The 20,465-nt window shown below is 40.6% G+C and overlaps 1 protein-coding gene across 1 annotated transcript; it reads left to right on the plus strand.

Moving 5' to 3' along the window:
- The first annotated feature begins 7,177 nt into the window (after positions 1–7,177).
- On the plus strand, positions 7,178–20,273 carry LOC109171485 (putative multidrug resistance protein). Its single transcript, XM_019320515.1, has 7 exons — positions 7,178–7,351; positions 7,765–7,819; positions 13,357–13,541; positions 14,248–14,705; positions 17,058–17,598; positions 17,696–19,677; positions 19,752–20,273. The coding sequence occupies exons 1-7, from the start codon at positions 7,178–7,180 to the stop codon at positions 20,131–20,133; spliced, it is 3,777 nt and encodes a 1,258-aa protein (XP_019176060.1). The 3' UTR covers positions 20,134–20,273.
- The last annotated feature ends 192 nt before the right edge of the window (positions 20,274–20,465 follow it).

The following is a 20,465-nucleotide window of genomic DNA, read 5'->3' on the forward strand; positions in this document are numbered from 1 at the left end:
AGTTAAAATCCATTAATTAGCTAAAAGGGGGTCCACCATAGTCCATGAGCCCTTATCCTAAAGCCAATCCCTTAGTCCTATAGGAAATAGAATTAGCAAAGCCATACCACTTAGACCCTAATTGGGACTCTTAGATATATATATATATATATATATATATATATATATATATATATATATATATATATATATATATATATATATATATATATATATATATATATAAAGAGACATAAGAGGCACCTAGAACTCACACCACAATAACTTTCACCACACAAGAATTCCCCAAGAATTCCCATAGGAGAAATCAAGAAAGAATAAATCTTAAAGAAAAACCCTTCATAGCCAAGGAAATTAATTAAGGCTAAGAGGTAACCCATGTCTCAACAAAACCTATTTTCCTTGCTATAATCTTCTTCTTTGGCTCCTCTTCTATACTTGTGTCTTGATGAATTTCTTTATGATATTTGCGATATAATCTTGATTGATTGATGTGATGATTTTATGAGGGATCTTGATGATCTTGATGTTAAAAAGAGGTTCTTGATATTTATGTGATGATTCTTGATAGATCTTGATGGTTCTTGATAATGAAAATAAAATATGATTTTGATGATTTGGGTGGGATTAGAGCCCTAGGTTGGATTGGGAATTGGTATTGTGATTTTCTTGGTTTATATTTGGGTGGGAATTTGCATGTTCGGGTGTTGTTCGTATCTAGAAGTCATGTTAGTATATGTTCAATATGATTCTTGCTTTCGATCCATTAAATGCCTATGTGGTGTCGTTAATTACGTTTAAAAGTGTCTAAGCATGGTCCCGGGTTCCACAAAGGATCCCGGGACGCGTATTTGATAAAAGAGTCAGTGGGGGGTAAGTGGGGGTAGGGGTACCTGCCACCTACCCGCTGCCCAAAGTGAGACCGCCAAGCAGCGGGCAGCCGGCGGGCAGCCATCTACCCGCCGGGCACCCGCTGCCCGGAAGTTGTCGCCGGCTGGTGGCCCTCCACCCATCGGCTACCCACTGGTTTGTCACCCATCCCGGGTCTTTGGCTTTCCCGTTTGATGTTCCCCATTCTCCTTGGCGTCCCAACGGAACCCGTTTGTCGTACTTGAGTCTAGTTTGATGTTTCGGGTACCGTTCGTAGGATAAAAGAGTCTTAGGAATTGCATGCTAGTGGAATCGTTAACCCGTTGACCTAGGTGGAAGTCGTATGAACCCCTTAGGACTATTCTTAGTATGTAAATGATCACACGTAAGCTTATTTATGTGCCTCCCCCTCCCAATGTGCTATTATGTGCTATTATGTGTTATGTGATGCATGATTCCCCAATTTGGTTGCGATCAAATTGGCTATACGGGCAGTTGGATGGGTTGAGAACCATCCCAACTGTTAGCCAGGCCGGTTGTGATCGGTAAGGTATATAAATATTATATAGGGCTGCGGTCCACTGTTTGGTTACTTATGAGCTGCGGTTCATTCTCCTGGCTGCGGTCAGTAATTCACTTCTTGGGATGCGGTCCACATGGGCCTCGTGTGCTATGACCCACCGACCTAGACGCGCCAGACGGTGTGTAGGGCCAATAAGCCCGAGGAAGGCTGTAGTCCACCGACCTGAGTAATCAGGCGGTGTGTAGGGCTACGGCTGGCTGCGATCCACCGAGTGATGGGCCAGCGGTGTGTAGGGTCGTAGTCTCCGAGGATCATCGCCCACCGACTGAGTCCCCCAGTGGTGTGTAGGGCTTGATCCGCTACGATCCACCGACTGTGCCCGTCAACGGTGTGTAGGATTGTAAGTCCCCCTTGTAAAGTGGATCACAGTCCACCGACTAAGCGCATCAGCGGTGTGTAGGACTATGATCCGCCGCGGAGTTCGTCAGCGGTCTATAGGGTTGGTTGCGATCAACTCCCTTCATGCTGCGGTATGAGGTAGGGTGCTGCGGGGCCGTGTTAGTACTATATGCACTAACCCTCATGTTCGGGGCATGCGATTGGTCCCGTGGCGCCACTAAAGTGTGATTGTGTGATACAAATGATGATTGGATGATGATATGATTGATTTGAAAGTAATCTGTGACCTTAGATGCATATTCTTTACGATGGTTGTCTCTACTTAACTGTTATCATTGATTATTATGCTTGCCCCTAATTGCTGAGACTATTCCTGGTTTTAAAGCTAGAGTCTCTTAAGTATATATCTTTCTGCTTCAAAATGGTTTTCATATATCTATATATATCTATCTATATTGTATTTCAACGCGTTGGAGTGGGTTACCAGCATCATTCGCTGAACAGATATATTTGGCTTTCAGGCACCGATGAGTAGACCTGGAGCGCGCTAGAGATCCGAAGTGTAGATTAGTTAGTTTCCCTTCGGCCTGCGTGCCATGATTATGTATTGACTTTTGTATTGAGGATTTTAGTTAGTTAGCCTGTGCATCTGAGTTCTCCAGCTCAGATGTGGCATAGCACCCCGCACTCTTATGTTTGATTTTGGGATTTAATGAGAATTCACCTTTATTATATAAGTTTTAAAAGTTCAAAAATTTCGGGTTGTTACATGAAGCTTCATCCTATCCACTAATGCTTTAGCCTTGGGTTGAAGAAATTGGCAGATCTAAATTGTGTTTCAAGCTAAGTTTAATTTCGTCACCTTTCATGGCTGTTTCGTATATTTGGATTTTTCTGGGATTGGGCTTTAAAAACCAATCAACGTCTAATTTTGTGTGCTAATTGCAGTGCACGTGTAATTTGGTACAAAGAGCGGAGAAAGAATAGGAAATTAAAACGGAGACAACGAAGATGAGGCATTATCGCTGTGTGATCTTCCCAACAAACAGGAGAATCAGTTCAAGAAAGAATCTCTGACTAGCAGCGGGGAAGAGGAGTTTGATTTCTGCTCGTGGGGTGGGTCGTTGAAGGAATCAGAGATGTGCGCTGCAGATGAAGTGTTTTTTCGGGGACAGATTTTGCCCCTCCGGCATTCTCCATCAGCTCCGACAGCGGCGCCGCCTCCTCGTCGATTACCACCACCCACCGCTAAATTTGGAATCAGTTCCAATACTCTCAGCCTAGCCCGACGCCGCAGCTTTGATTCTCGAAGGTTCCACACGCCAATAACTACTCCAGCAATTCCACCCTCTGGAGCCTCTTCCGCGTCGACCTCGTCACACTACTGGAAAACGGATCCCAAAGTTTCAGAGCTCGGAACAGAGACAACAAAAATAACAATCGTAACAAATGACATATTTGCCCTCACTTTTAACGACTTAAACGGAGGGAACTAACAGAAAGATGGCAGCAGGTCGCATTTCGCAACTCAGAGGACCAAGGATGGTAATTACGGAAGTTAGAGACTATAGGTGGTGAAACTATCAAACTCGAGGAACCTTGACTGGTATTTACTCTATACTTATATATCTTGAGTTTTTTTTTTTTTTTTTTGAGTTCTAATATCATATTTTCCCCATGAGTTACAAAAATCAGAAGAGACCAAAGGATTGGTATCTATCCTTATAATAGTTTATTATATTTATATAATAAATATTTTTCCTTATCAATTATATAGATATTTGTGAATAATTTGAATATAAAATTTAAGTTATTGTTTTATTAAAAAAAAAATTATGGGAATAGTGGTAGAAGAAGTTCTATAACTTATCCCTCATAAGGTGTGTAATGGTTCCAATTAACCATTTTTTAATTGAAATACTTCGTTTCGATTAATGCTTAGAGGTTTTATAGAATTTCAGTTAAACGGTTAATTCGGTTCAAAAATATTAGTTAATCGAAATTATATATATATATATATATATATATATATATATATATATATATATATATATATATATATATATATATATATATATATAAAGGGGTTCCTGTGTGGTTGGGGGTGCCAGGTGCGGTTGTGCGGTGAAAGGAGAACCATTGATTTTGCTTAAATCAATGTTTAGATTACCAAAATTAAATAAAAAAAATTGCGATTACATTTTGGTAATTTTTTACATTTAGATAAAATGTAAGGTGCATGATTTTTGTGAGTAAGGTGCGTGAGTTTTGTATATAAGGTGCGTGAGTTTGTGCTTAAGGTGCGTGAGATTTGTGTTTAAGGTGCGTGGTGTTGTGTACTTAATGGTAGTAGTAGTTGTTGAAATTTAATGTGCGTTGTTTTCATCTTTTTTTTTCATCTTAAGGTGCGTGATTTGTATGCTTAAGGTGCGTCAGTTATGCGAAACTTAGGGGGTGTTTGGTTGGATGGAAAACATAGAAAATGTTTTCCAAAAAGTGAAGGAAAATAATGTTTTATGTTGTTTGGTTGGATGGAAAACATTTTCCATTGGAAAAAGTTTTTCTTAAGAACAAGGAAAACAAATTCCTAGCTTATGCTAGGTATTTTGTTTTCCATGGAAAACCTTTTCCATGGAAAACTAATATGACAATTTTATCCTCACCATTCTTTATTAATTACTCTTATTGTTATTATATTATTATTATTGTGTAGGGTTATATTTGTCATTATGCTCATTATTCCTTACCATTCCAAACTCAACCAAACAATGGAATTCATATTCCTAGTAATTTCTTTTCCACCAACCAAACAATGGAATCTGTTTTCTTGTAATTTATTTTCCATGGAATTTCAATTCCATTTCCCTTCAAATATTTTCCAGCGAACCAAACGAGCTGTTAAAGTGAACCATTTTTAAAACCTTAGGTGCGTGATTTGTGTTTTTAAAGTGCTTTGTTATGTGCGTGGTTGGTGTTCTTAAGGTGCGTGATTCGTGTTCTTAATTAAGATGTTTTGTTTGTGTTCTTAATGTGCGTGGCGGGTGGAGAATAACACCACCTGCCAGTTAGGCGGAAGCAATATGAAGAATCTAGGAATAGGAAATGTGTATAAAACTGAAATTATATTAGTATATTCTCTCTGTTTCTAATACAGAAACACTGTACATATATATACACAAATACATAACTGCAAGTAACTACCCATAACTGACACCTATTCATAAACAGACACAACCCTATAGATAAACCTAACTCTTTAGTTTTCAACATATATATATATATATATATATATATATATATATATATATATATATATATATATATATATATATATATATATATATATATATATATATATATATATATATATATGTATATATATAGGGATGCACTCAGGTGCGAATAAGTGCTCAGGAGGGAAATGCGAACGAATCAGCGCACGACACGTGTCCAGATCTAATAACTTAAAAAAATGCGGTGAGATTTCGTAAATAATTGAACATCGAAGTGCAAGTAAAATCACTTACAAGTGCACCTACTTTCACCTATAAGTGCATGTAATTTTGCCTTGTTAGCATTCACTTTCCGCAAACATTCATGCACCTGGGTGTGCTTATAATTATATGTGCAACTATTTATAACTATAGGTGCAACTACTTATAAATATAGGTGCACCTACTTTCACCTATAAGTGCATGTAATTTTGCCTTGTTAGCATTCACTTTCCGCAAACATTCATGCACCTGGGTGTGCTTATAACTATATGTGCAACTATTTATAACTATAGGTGTAACTACTTATAACTATAGGTTCACCTACTTTCACCTATAAGTGCATGTAATTTTGCCTTGTTAACATTCATTGATCTGAGTTCAGCGGGTAGTAATACCCCTGAAAACCACTCGCAAACATTCATACACCTAGGTGCAACTACTTATTAACTATGTGTGCAACTACTTAGAACTATAGGTGCAACTAAGTATTGATGCTTAGTGTAAATTTTTACTTGCACCTATAATACATTTTACATGCACTTGTAATACATTTTACTTGCACTTCGATGTTCAATTATTTACGAAAATGCCACCGCATTTTTTAAAAAAATCAGTGTTTCTCATCCATTAGATCTGGACACGTGGACGAACAGAATCCATTCCTATTTCGCGCCTGGGCGAAGCATTCGCACCTGAGTGCGATTATATATATATATATATATATATATATATATATATATATATATATATATATATATATATATATTAAAAATTTTATATAGATTGCCAGAAATACGCTTATATACCCTTATTAAATAAATGAGAGATTAGGAAAAGAAAACAATTAAAAAAAAAAAAAATCAGTCATTGGGTCAAGGGAAATAAATGGTCCATATTAATCCTTACGTTCTCATATGAAAGGATGTCGTCATTTGAATACAAATATATATATATATATATATATATATATATATATATATATATATATATATATATAATTTGGACTTTTGGATTAGTTGCTACATTGCTTATGCTATAGATTTGTTCTTTTATATTTGTAGTGTTGTTATTGTATTGTTTTTGTATTTTTTTTTATAGTTGTATTATTATAGGTATTGATGTAATTGGTTATGCTAATTTTTATTCATAATATTAAGGATTTTAAAATTTAGTTAAAAAGCTTTGGTTAATCAGTTATCAAATAAAATTTGGTTCAGTTAATTTGGTAATAAAAATTTTGGTTCGGTTAATGGTTAAAATTTTAAAAATTTTGATTAATTTAGTTCGATTAACCGGATGCACTTGGCACACCCCTAATCCCTCATGTCTAAGGGTGAACTTTAATGTCATTATTATTGTCTATTATCTTAACTTTGATCTGCAGTTGCTTATGTAGGTGATTAAGACCTTCTACAAGAATCCAATTGAAGAGTGCATGTATATAATACACTCATGAAGTGATTCGATTCTTTGTTTTCTTTGTTTTCTCACACCCAAAACCCATACTATCCTAACATACAGATTCACATTGAAAAATACCATCAGGAATCCTGACTTCTTCAACAGCTGGATGGTAGCAAATGGAATGATTCCAGATTCTCAAAGAAAAATACCATGAAAATTTTGTTGTGTTTAATTTAGATTTGTCCAATGTTTTGATGTAATCAAAGATTCCTACAAAAGTGTCCCACTAGCCGGCTTGGAATATATGAGAGGTAGCTATCCTAGCAACTAACTAGCAAGAGACAAATAAATGACCTGTTTAGCAAGGTTGTGACTGATACATGAATGATTAAATTTGAGCATAGGGGTATATATATATATAAACTTAGAAATCTTGTGTTAAGTAGTAAAGTAGGAGTTGGGAGAGTTTAACATTAAGGGGCACTAAATGGGGGGTATTTTTAGGTATGCAGACAACATAGACAAGTTGCTGATGTTTGTTGGTAGTTTAGGATGCATTGGAGATGGGCTGATGATTCCTCTCAACATGTACATACTTAGTGGAATCATTGATGACTTTGGTTCTGCAGGCATTTCTATCTCCAATCAAGTTGTTGACAAGGTATGTATGTATATTTAGAATTAATACCATATCGGATCTTACGAGTATAGTGATTTTGTCAAGTTTAGTATTAAATTTTTAAATTAATCACTCGTGGTCCTTCGACTTTCAAATTGTTACCATCCGTGGTCCAAGTTAACCACCTATGGTCCTTCAACTATCAAATTTTAACCACCCATGATTTTTTCAGAAAGATCATGACTGGTTAAATTTTGAAAGTTGAAGGACTATAAATGGTTAACTTGAACCACGGATGGTAACAATTCAAAAGTCGAAGGACCACGGGTGATTAATTTGAAAGTTTAAAACTAAATGTGGTAAAATCACTATACTCAGAAGATCCCAAATGACGTTAACTCGTATATTTACTATTACTAACTAGATTATGTCTGGTCTGCATATGTTATAAATAGTACTCACTCAGGCTTCTCTATGTTGCAATTGGAGTTGGAGTTTCTGCTTTCATCGGTATGCATTCACGTCTACCATATATTCATTATGTTAATCGATCAGTGAATAAGTTTGCTCATGTGTTGGCTAGAGCTGCTAGTTCTCATACTGATCATTTTAATTGGTTTTCTACTATTCCTTCTTGTATTAAACACTTAATCTCTTGATTTTAATGATATCCTTTCCTTTCAAAAAAAATAAAATAAAATAACCCTGCCCCATTTGTTGGGCAGAGATCGGTAAAGGGTCAAGTTCGTCAATTGTGGTAAATTATATCATAGAACAGGATCTATCTTGTATTGTGGATCTTGGTCCAAAAATAACCTTCAAATTTTATACCTGCAGTTAACCGTTTTTGTACATGTAAACAATTTGAAAGGATGAGGATATAATATTTCTGAATGAATCAAATAATAAGTCTGTACACAGGAATATATATAGTAGCGAATAGCAAACCTAATACAAGACTAATACTAGTAACAATAGGTAATGAATACTAATAATAATAGAGTCCTAATACTCCCCCTCAAGCACAAGGTGGACTAGCTACAACATTGAGCTTGCCACACAGAGTAGAGAAACGCAAACCAGGGAGAGCTTTAGTGAACACGTCAGCCAGCTGATCCTTAGTAGAAATGAAGCTAACCTGCAACTCTTTCTTTGCCACTTTGTCACGAACAAAGTGATAGTCAATTTCCACATGTTTCGTACGAGCATGGAACACCGGGTTGGAACAGAGATAAGTTGCACCCAGATTATCACACCAGAGAGTGGGAGGAGCTGCCAACGGCAACCGAAGTTCATGCAATAGAGAAACCAACCAGGTGACCTCAGCAGACACGTCAGCTAGTGCCTTGTACTCGGCCTCTGTAGACGAACGAGCAACCGTACGTTGCTTCCGGCAAGACCAAGAGATCAGATTGTCACCAAGAAAAACCGCAAAGCCGCTAGTAGACTTTCTGTCAGCGGGGTCCCCAGCCCAGTCCGAATCCGAAAAAGCATGCACTGCAACAGAGGAGGATGGGCGAATAAACAGACCAAAATGCAAAGTGCCTTTAACGTACCGCAGAACACGTTTGAGCATTGCCCAATGCTCAGTAGTCGGGGAGTGCATATGCTGACAGACCCGATTCACAGCAAAAGATAAATCCGGGCGAGTGACAGTAAGATACTGCAGAGCCCCAGCAAGACTGCGATACTGCGTGGGATCGGCATAAGGAACCACAGATTCAGAAACGGGTCGAGTCACAGGCACCGGAGTAGCCAACGGCTTGCAGTCCACCATACCTGCACGGCTCAAGATATCTCGCATGTATCGCTGGTGAGAAAGAAACAAACCATCACCACGAGAGACCGTCTCAATGCCCAGAAAAAAAGATGGAGCACCCATGTCACGAATCTTGAACTCCGAGGCTAAGTCAGTCAGAAGCCGAGTAACACGCGAAGCATCAGATCCCATAACAAGGATATCATCCACATAAACAAGCACATATAAAGATACAGAGTCACGAGTGTATATGAATAAAGAGACATCAGTCTTTGAAGGTGAAAAACCAACCGACACCAAGAAAGCATGTAACCTGTTAAACCATGCGCGAGGAGCCTGCTTAAGACCATAGAGTGACCTCTGTAGTAAGCATACATCATCCGGTCGTGACGAGTCCTCATAGCCAGGCGGCTGTCGCATGTAGACTGTCTCTGCAAGATTACCATTCAGAAAGGCGTTGTGAACATCCAACTGCCGAATTACCCAACCGCGAGAAACAGCCAAAGAGAGAAGAAGCCGCACGGTTGTGGGTTTTACAACAGGACTGAAGGTCTCAAAAAAGTCCTGTCCTGCGACTTGATTGAACCCCTTAGCCACCAACCGAGCCTTGTGCCGCTCAATCGTGCCATCAGCCTTGCGCTTCGTCCTGAACACCCATTTGCAGCCTACAACATTCATACCAGGTGTGCGACTAACCAGACGCCAAGTGTGATTCTGGAGCAAAGCATTAAACTCAAGATCCATGGCCTCACGCCATTCCGGATACCGAACTGCTTGAGAATAACAGGTCGGCTCAGAAACAGTCATAAGAGCCACATGCTGCGTCGGCCGCAAAGAATGAGTCGCCATAACATGAGACCGAGGTGGAACCGGTTTTACCGCGTGCCGACCTCGCTTGGGCGCCTTAGGAGCACCCGAGACTGCCACATCTGGAGCCACGGCAGTCTCGGTGCGGGAATCAGAAGCAGCACCAGCAGCCCCGGAATCCATGTCCATCTCTGGACGAGGATCCGGCCCAGCAGAACAAACACCGGAGCTCGCGCCAACCTGAACGGCGCCAACACCCCACGGCTCAATCGGGCGAGAGCTAGAGACCTGAGAGGGGACAGAAGAAGCAAATGAAAATATGGTTTCATCAAACCGCACATGACGGCAAATGAATACCTTGTTAGTAGCAGGATCAAAACAACGATAGCCACGAAACGAAGACGGATAACCAAGAGACACACACGGAGAAGACCGATACTGCAACTTGTTACGATTATACGGGCGTAACAGAGGATAACAGAGACAGCCAAACACACGCAAGAAAGAGTAAGAAGGACTAGAACGATGCAACCGAGAATGAGGACTATCATTATCCAAAACCCGAGTCGGCATCTTATTGATGAGATAGACCGCAGTCTCAAAGGCATAATCCCAATATCGTTGTGGAACCGAAGCCTGGGCCAAGAGAGCCAAACCCGTTTCCACAACGTGACGATGCCGACGCTCAACTCTACCATTCTGCTCATGGGTATAGGCACAAGACTGCCTATGATTAATACCCAAAGAGACAAAAGTACGGTGCAACCGTTTATACTCTCCCCCTAAATCAGATTGAATAGAGACAATCTTACGACCATATGAACGCTCAACTAGTGACCGAAACTGCTCGAAGATAGCATACACATCAGTTTTCAAACGCATAGGATAAAACCATACATAGCGCGTATAGTCATCAACAAACAAAACAAAATAACGAAAGCCATTGACGGAAAGAAAAGGCGCTGGGCCCCAAATATCAGTATATATAAGTTCTAAAACATGAGACGTAGTAGTATTGACACGAGGCAAGGGAAACCGTGAGGATTTCCCAAGCATACAAGCACGACACAATTCCGAAGTATCACTAAAACTAGACTGAATAGAACATGAATTTAAAATCTGCCGCAAGACACGCGGGTGAGGATGACCCAACCGGCTATGCCACACGTCAGAGGAGACTCGAGAGGCCACAAACGCAGCGGGACTTGAACGAGAGACGGGCCAAGAATAGAGACCCCCCGAAGCCGGCCCTTTATATAGAACTTCCCTGGTTGAACGATCCTTCACAAAGAAACAATCAGGGTGAAACTCAAAAAAGACATTATTATCACGAGCAAACCGTTGCACGGACAATAAAGACGCAGAAAGCCCAGGAACATGAAGAACATCAGACAATCGAAACAGTGTTTTAGATGCGGCTAACGAAGATGAACCAGTACTAACAATAGGTAAACACTTACCGTCACCAACACGAAGATGATCCGGACCACTATAAGGAACCGCCGAGGACATTAAAGACGGATCCGGAGTGGCATGATTCGACGCACCAGTGTCAGGAAACCACTGCTGAGGATTAACCGAAGCCAAATCATCAACAGAATATGCAACATGTGCCCGCGGCCCCGGAGCGCCATCATAACGACGATAGCACGAAGCGGCTGAGTGGCCTTCGCCGGAGCAGATCTGGCACTGGACAGCCCCGGCGCTACCTCGACCGCGGCCTTGGCCCTTGCCACGACCTCGGCCTCGATTGCCGCCGCCACGCTTCTGCCCGCCCGAGCGACCTCCACCTCGCTGAGCCACCATGGCGACCGGAGCAGTAGCAACGTCACTACCATCATCAGCACATATAAAGGCCTGCGAAACAAGAAAATCGGATAACTCGGGTAAAGACACCGGAGCACCCCTCGTCAGCGACGCCACCAAAGGGCGATATTCGGACCGCAAGCCCCGGAATATATACATATTCTGATCTTCTAGTGTCACCGGACGGCCGGCAAGTGCCAAATCCTCAATAAGCACCTGAGCACGCCCAAGATAATCCGGGATCGAAGCATCCCCCTGCCGCAATCCTTGCAGTTCGCCCACCAACCGAAGAGCACGGGCCCGAGTCGTCGAACCAAGAACATGTTCGATCGCCACCCACAAATGCCGAGAGGAGGTTTTACCGATGGCAAGATGCATCATCTCGTCGGACAAGGACGAGATCAACAAGGAGAGCACGACCTTATCTTGACGAAGCCATGCACTCCGAGCGGCGGACGATACGGCCGACGAAGACACGACAGCAGCAGCCTCCTCGGCAGAAGGTACCGTAATCACAGTAAACGGGGGACACACAGACGTTCCATCGACAAAACCCAATAATCCTTGGCCATCCAAGAACGGAAGAAGCTGAGTGCGCCAAAACAAAAAATTACGGGATGTCAATTTGATGGAAACGAAGTGATGAGCCGAAGAGAACGACACCCCGGACTGCAGGGGTGCCACAAGCGCAGCCTCAGAAACAGTCCGTTCAGAACTTCCAACAGAACCGCCATCAGAACCGAGGTGCGTCATAGAGAGAGAGAGAGAAAAAGAACCTGCTGATACCAGATGAGGATATAATATTTCTGAATGAATCAAATAATAAGTCTGTACAGGAATATATATAGTAGCGAATAGCAAACCTAATACAAGACTAATACTAGTAACAATAGGTAACGAATACTAATAATAATAGAGTCCTAATAGAAAGCACATCACATGATAATTACAAACACAAACCATGATAACTATAAATACATATATAAATTGTTAACTACAGGTGCAGAATATGTTAATTGCAAACACGTCATGTTAACCAACATCTCATATGTCTGTAATTAATATATTTTATATCTACAGTTAACAATTTATATGTTTGTAGTTATCATTATGTGTCTGTAATTACCATGTTATGTGCCTTCAATTTGTTTACAAATACACAAATTGTTAACTGCAGTACAAAATATGTTAATGCAAGCACATAATTTTTCGACTAGGGTTCACAATAATGCAATATGAACCCTGATACAGTCCACGGTACACTACTGGAAATTATGGAATTTTCGACCACCTGAAAGTGATCTTAAATCAAGTCGAAAGCCTTGTTCCGACCACTTTTGGTATCCAGAAAAACCTTTGTTGCTATTTCCAACTACTTTTTGGTATCAACTTGATTTAAGATCACTTTCAAGTGGTCGGAAATTTCATAATTTCCAGTAGTAGTATAACAATTGATCAATTGGTGGCTAGGAGGATTGTTGGGCGGAGGCTGGTGAAGGGCCAAGTCCAGCGCATTGCCTCTCGAAAATATGATGGCGGTCTATAAAGAAATAAAATTACGCATTCGCTATAGCTAGGTCATGGATTTGAGCCTCAGTAAGAGTAAAAACCCGTGCAATTTGGCCCGTGGCTAAGGCGCTTGATCCTAACACCATTCATTTTCTTGCTCTCGTAGAGGGAGTTTGTTGGACAATAACTGCAGAGAGACAAACATCTCGTATGAGGAAAGAATACTTAAAATCAGTTATGAGACAAGAAGTCAGCTTCTTTGACAACCAAGATGCATCATGCTCTACTTTCCAAGTTGTCTCAACTATTTCAGCTGATGCTCATGTAATCCAAGATGTTATTGCAGAGAAGGTAGTACGGTGTTTCTTTGTATTGTTATTATCTTTCTAGTTTATAGTATCTTCTAATCTTGTATAAGGCGCTAACCATTAGCACCTAAATGAGCGAGTAATAATAATAATATCAAAACACATTACACAAAAAAAAAATAAAAAAAACACTGAATCAAGTTGGGCGTCTATGCCGCTTAGTCGAGCGGTTGACTAATGCCCGCTTAAACGTAAAATCCCCTTGACTTATCCTCAATAGGAGTTTTAAGTGATGAAGAAAAAACTAAGGTATAAGTTTTTAAACAAATGGGGAACTTGGTTTTTTTTTTTTTTTGCTTTTTTTTTTTTTTTGAGGTTTTTTCTTTTGCAACACCCAAATTTTTAGTGGGTCCCGCAGAAGAGAGATGCCAGAAGTCTATTACCTTAGTGTGCGTATGGCGCACATTTAGCGCCCAGGTGCATGTAGTACGTGCACGCTCTAGACTGGGTGCGTTTATCTGCATTTTTTTTAAAGTTACTTTTCAACTTTTGTTTTTACTTTTTTTTTTTTTTTCTATTTTCGCTCCCTCTCATCTCCGTTCTCAGTAACACCTCAAAAATTTTAAAAAAACTACTACTATTGAAGTTGCTCTAAGGTCGTCTATCACCTAATCGGCTCTTAGGCGGCAGCCTAGACTAATTTTTACAACACTGGTATCGTTCATTTGTGTTTCTCTCTATTTTTTCAGATCCCGAATACCTTGGCAAACCTTTGTACATTCATATCAGGCTTCATAGTGGCTGCCATCCTTTCCTGGAGACTAGCAGTGGCTGCTATCCCATTCCAGCTTGGGTTTATGGTTCCAGGTGTGGCATTTGGGAAGCTACTAATGAAATCCGGGATGAAGATGAGGGGTGCATATGGAGTTGCAGGTAGCATAGCAGAACAGGCAATCTCATCGATAAGAACAGTTTATTCATATGTAGCAGAGATCCAGACAGTAAAGAGATTCAGCAGTGGTCTTGAAGAGAGCAAGATTCTTGGAATAAAGCAAGGGTTTGTGAAGGGGAACCTGATAGGAAGTATGGGAATGGTTTATGTGGCTTGGGGGTTTGAATCTTGGATTGGGAGTTTGCTTGTAGCTGATAAAGGAGAGAGTGGTGGCCGTGTTTTCATATCAGCTGTTTGCATCAACCTTGGAGGCTTGTAAGTCACTCACTTCACTCTCTCAATTCATTATTGTCATCTTGAGAACAAACAAAATTCCATATTTTTTTTTAGGAAAAATGGTCAAATAAATTCCTAAATTTTACTAGAAAAATTAATTAGACCCTTAAACTTTCAAAAGTTGCAATTAAATTTATAAAATGTTATTTTGGAGCATTGAAGCTTAAAAACTTATTTTTGAAAACGGCTTCTTAATTCATTAAATCACTGGTGATAATCGCAACAAGGTAACGAGGTGGTGTATCAAACCATTCTCCAGGACCTGACAAAGAAACGACTTCCCGAGCTACAGCATGAGCCACACGATTCGCAGATCGTTTAACACACTGAAAGCTAACCCCATCTATCATAGAGGCTACGTGCTTTATATCATCTACCAAAAAACCAAATGCAGAACAAAAAGAATCAGAATTTAATGTATGAAAGCATAGTTGTGAATCAGTCTCGCAGTCTACGTTGTCCATCCTTGTTCCACGCAGCCAAATAAGAGCTTCACGTAGGCAAAGTATCTCCGCCTCCACAACCGTATGCATCCCAGTAACACAAATGTTGCGTGCAACCAAGAACCGACCATCTTCATCTCAGATACCCATCCCAGGCCCATGACATTATTCTCAACACAAAAGGCTACGTCAGTGTTTAGGGACCTGTAATTGCAGGTCAATAGGTTCCCGGCCAACTTCGATGATCCTCCGACACCTCCAGTTGACCTTCAAAGAATTTTTGACGAGATTCTAGGACAAACACCAACGACCGGCGATCGTCTAACGGTCATGTTTAGAGAAGGTGACCAAGTTGGTCGCCAAAGAAGGCAGACAAACTGGTCCTTCCGTCCTTCGCCTTCTACAAATGCGACTGGGGACCGTTTGATGGTCGTCGGCCGCTAGTGTTTGTCCTGAAATCTCGTTGAAAATTCGTCGAAGGTTGGCAGACTTGTTGGAGGGTTATCGAAGTTAGCCAGAGAGTTGCGGGAACCTTAGTAACAGGTCAACAACCGTTTTTTGGGCTTCAATGCTCCAAAAAATATGTTTATGGGTTCAATTGCAACTTTTGAAAGTTTAATATACTAAAGGTGTGTTTGGTTCGCACATGGGAATCATAATCGGAATGAAAATCAAATACTTGGTAATGCTAATAAGTTTTGGAGAAAGTATATTACATGTTTGGTAGTAGGGTGAAATTGGAATGATTACCAAAATTGATGTTTTGGTTATGTATGACCCTACAATAGGAATAAAAGTTTTAACAATACAAATTAAAAACAAAAAATCAAGGAATGATTCTAACATAATAACATCCAAATTCCAAAGCACCAATATGAAGAAAAAATATCAAAACAATAATCTAAAAATACTAATCCAAACTTAAAAATCAAATTACCAATAAGATGGAATGGTACATATTTTTAATTAGGAAATAAGGTTTTTAATTTAAAAGGGTAATCAAATCCCATGTGCATGTTTTAAGAAGTTGACAACCAAACATTAACTATACTTTTGATTCTCATTCCTAGTGACCAAACACATAGTACATCATGGTTGAAAAAATCGCTAGGCGCTCGAGGGGAGCCTAGCGCCTAGGTGGGGATTAATCGGCGCCTAGGCGCCCGTGTATTTTTTATTTTATTTTTTAAAAATATGTTTAATTTTTTTAATTTTTTAAGACTTGATAATTATAAAGTATTTAATACTTTAATAGTTAATACTAAAATATTAAATATTAACCTAAAAAATCTAGAGTTTGAACAATTTAGGGTTATTTTGTTCAAAACGATTTCATTTTGAGTGAAATAACCCATTTTAAAAAAATGAACAATAGCTAATCGGATGACTAGGCGACCTAGTTGGTGCCTCGGAGGCCTAGGCGGTCGGTGCCTAAGCGGCTTAGACGGCGCTTAGGCGGCCTAGGCGGTCGGCGCCTAAGCGGCTTAGACGGCGCTTAGGCGGCCTAGCCGGTCAGCCGCCTAGACCACCGATTACGGTGATACGCTAGGCGGCCGGCCAGCGCCTAACGCCTAGGCGCCGATTAATCGGTGCCTAGGCGGGATTTTTGCAACACTACACTACATTATTTGATAGTATACAAAATAATGTACTTTCCATTAATACAAAGTACATTTTTAATATACTAAAAATACATTCTTTGTATACTGAATATATATTATTTGATAGTATATAAAATAATATACTTTTAGTACTCAAATAATGTGTAAATCTTATTTGCGGTCTACACAGTTGTGTGAACCATGATCCATAGAATAATGACTCTCTAATTACTCTTGGAGTAAAGTTTATGGTCTTATTTGACTCTTTTCCCCTTTTGTTATTATAGATCATGCATGGGTGTATTGCCTAATTTCTCATTCATCACTGAGGCAAGAGTTGCTGCTGTCAAGATTTTTGAGCTGATAAACCGCGTTCCTGAGATAGACTCCGAGGATGGGAAAGGGAAAGCTCTATCATATGTAAGAGGGGAGATTGAATTCAGAGATGTGAGTTTTAGGTACCCATCAAGGCCAGATATCACAGTTCTTCAAAACTTCAGTCTGAGAGTAAAAGCTGGGAAGACAATGGGCGTGGTGGGAGGGAGTGGTTCTGGGAAATCCACACTCGTCTCTTTGCTCGAAAGGTTTTATGATCCAACCGGAGGCGATATCTTGCTCGATGGCTACAAAATAAAACGACTCAAGCTTAAGTGGTTGAGATCTCAGATAGGCCTTGTGAATCAAGAACCAGTTCTCTTTGCAACTTCAATAAAAGAAAATATATTGTTTGGGAATGAAGAGGCTTCAATGGAGGATGTGATTGATGCTGCTAAGGCTGCAAATGCTCATAGTTTCATTGAAAAGTTACCCCAAGGATATGAAACTCATGTAAGAGATTATTATGAAATCAGATTTACCTGTTTTTCTAAAACAATTGGAATATCTCTGATAAGGCTTCTTCTGTTACATTTGGACCTTATTACAGGTTGGGCAGTTTGGTTTTCAGCTGTCTGGAGGCCAAAAACAAAGGATTGCAATAGCGAGGGCGTTGTTGAAAGACCCGAAAATCCTGTTGCTTGATGAAGCTACAAGTGCTCTAGATGCGCAATCTGAGAGAGTAGTGCAAGAGGCATTAGACCAGGCTTCAGAAGGAAGGACAACCATTGTCATTGCGCATCGCCTCACCACGATTCGCAAGGCAGACAAAATCGTTGTCCTCCAGTCGGGGAGAATAGTCGAGTCGGGGTCTCATCATCAGCTGATGCAAATGAATGAAGAAGGTGGTGGAGTCTACTTCAAGATGGTACAACTGCAACAATCAGTAGAAGAAACAGAAACCGAAGCCCCTTCACATTCTTATTATCACCCGAATTATTCAAGGAACTCGAGAAGAGGGATCCATATGAATACCCCAAACTCACCTTATAGTGCAAGATCAAGCGGGCTAAACACCCCTGCTTCTCCCTTTGTCAGCCCCTCGGTAATAAGTCCTAGCATTGTCCCTTCGGTCCACTTGTACTCTTACTGTGACAGCGACAACACTGATGAGGACATTTCTGAGAAGTTGTATCAGAAGAGTCCCTCGATGTGGCGTTTGCTCAAACTAAACGGACCAGAGTGGAAGAGAGCTTTGTTGGGATGCCTTGGAGGTTTCACTTTTGGTGCAGTTCAACCAGCTCATGCCTATTGCTTGGGAACCGTCGTCTCAGTGTATGTATCAAATTCTTCAAACATAAAATCAGAGACCAAGGATTACAGCATTGCTTTTGTGTGCTTTGGTGTGATTACCTATTTTAGCAGCATAATACAACATTACAACTTTGCAATCATGGGAGAGATGTTAACTAAGAGAGTGAGGGAAAAAATGCTTCAAAGCTTGCTTACATTCGAAGTGGGATGGTACGATGAGGACGAGAACACGAGTGCAGCAATCTGTGCCAGGCTAGCCTCAGAAGCAAACATGGTTCGAGCCCTGGTTGGGGACCGAATCTCGTTGCTGCTTCAAATCTTCACCAGTGCTTCTCTCGCTTTCCTCTTGGGATTGATCGTCACTTGGAAAGTCGCAATTGTGCTGATTGCCATACAGCCTTTAGCCGTTATGAGTTTCTACTCGAGAAGTGTTTTGATGAAGAGCATGTCCAGAAGAGCTAAAAAGGCGCAAAGCGAAGGAAGCCAGCTAGCAAGCGAAGCGGTGATCAATCACAGGACTATCACTGCCTTCTCATCTCAACAAAGAATCATGAAGCTCTTCATGGAAACACAGAGAGGCCCCAGGAAAGAGAGCCTTAGACAGTCATGGGTTTCTGGGGCAGGCCTTTTTTGTTCTCAGTTTATCACCACAGCGAATATCGCCATAACGTTTTGGTATGGCGGTAGGCTAATGAACAAAGGGGAAGTGTCTGCAAAACATCTGTTCCAAGCTTTCTTCATTTTATTGAGTACTGGTAAGAACATTGCTGATGCTGGAAGCATGACTTCCGATTTAGCCCGAGGTAGCAGTGCTGTTGCATCTGTTCTCGCGATTCTGGACAGGAAATCAGAAATCGAGCCTGACGATAATCTGCAAGGACTTGAAGTTAAAAATCCATTACAAGGAAAGATAGAACTCAAGAATGTTTTCTTCTCCTACCCATCCAGGCCTGATCAGATGGTTTTTCAAGGCATGAACCTCAAGATCGAACCGGGAAGAACCATGGCGCTCGTTGGACAAAGTGGCTCGGGAAAATCCACCATCATTGGACTGATCGAAAGATTCTATGATCCCACGAGAGGATCAGTACTGATAGATGACAGAGACATCAAAGCATACAACCTAAGGAGCCTCAGATCACACATAGCTCTGGTGAGTCAAGAGCCTACCCTTTTTGCAGGCACAATTCAAGAAAACATTACTTATGGCAAAGAAAACGCTACCCAATCCGAAATCAAGAAAGCTGCAATTCTTGCTAATGCACACGAATTCATAAGGTACAACACGCTACAACCATCTAACTTATATATTATGTATATATGCTGAACTTAGCTAGTTTAAATGCATGTAGCTCGATGAAAGATGGGTACGAAACATACTGTGGAGAGCGAGGAGTGCAGCTTTCAGGAGGGCAGAAGCAACGAATAGCGCTTGCTCGAGCCATACTAAAGAATCCAGCTATCCTGCTCTTGGATGAGGCCACAAGTGCACTCGACAGCGTCTCGGAAAACTTGGTTCAGGAGGCACTCGAGAAGATGATGAACGGAAGGACATGTGTAATCGTCGCCCACAGGCTCTCCACGATACAGAAATCGGACACCATCAGTGTGATCAAGAACGGGAAGGTGGTCGAGCAAGGATCACACTCTGACTTGCTTCGCCTCGGGACACATGGCTCCTATTACTCCCTTATTAAGTTGCAATATGGCCAATCTCCCCCTATCAGGCCATAAACAAGAAAAAACATGTATATATATAATTCTCAATCTTTAAATGCACTTCACTTTCACTGAAATTAGCAATGCTTTATAAATGTCGGTATCTTTATTGTAAAATAGGCCTCACAACACTTGGTTCATCACCAAAGAGAAAATAAAAATAAAAATTAGTCGTCGTAAAGGACAGCCTATTGAACTGTAGAATCTGTAACATCACATTTGTAAACAACATATTTCCCCATGGGGCGCCTACACTGACTGCAAAATACGGTTTCTTGGCTCACTTCTTTCTGATATGGAAGTGTTACCGAGTGATAGCAGGGCTTGGAAGGCGGAGGAGACTCCAT

This window comes from Ipomoea nil, unplaced genomic scaffold, assembly GCF_001879475.1.
Source record: "Ipomoea nil cultivar Tokyo-kokei standard unplaced genomic scaffold, Asagao_1.1 scaffold0319, whole genome shotgun sequence".
Taxonomy (NCBI): domain Eukaryota; kingdom Viridiplantae; phylum Streptophyta; class Magnoliopsida; order Solanales; family Convolvulaceae; genus Ipomoea; species Ipomoea nil.

Bases quoted from the DNA above. Each gene is read 5' to 3' on its own strand.
- LOC109171485 (XM_019320515.1), top strand. From the start codon at position 7,178: ATGGGGGGTATTTTTAGGTATGCAGACAACATAGACAAGTTGCTGATG. The intron at 14,706-17,057 runs GTAAGTCACTCA...TTGTTATTATAG, and splicing joins TGCATCAACCTTGGAGGCTT to ATCATGCATGGGTGTATTGC. The intron at 17,599-17,695 runs GTAAGAGATTAT...ACCTTATTACAG, and splicing joins CCCAAGGATATGAAACTCAT to GTTGGGCAGTTTGGTTTTCA.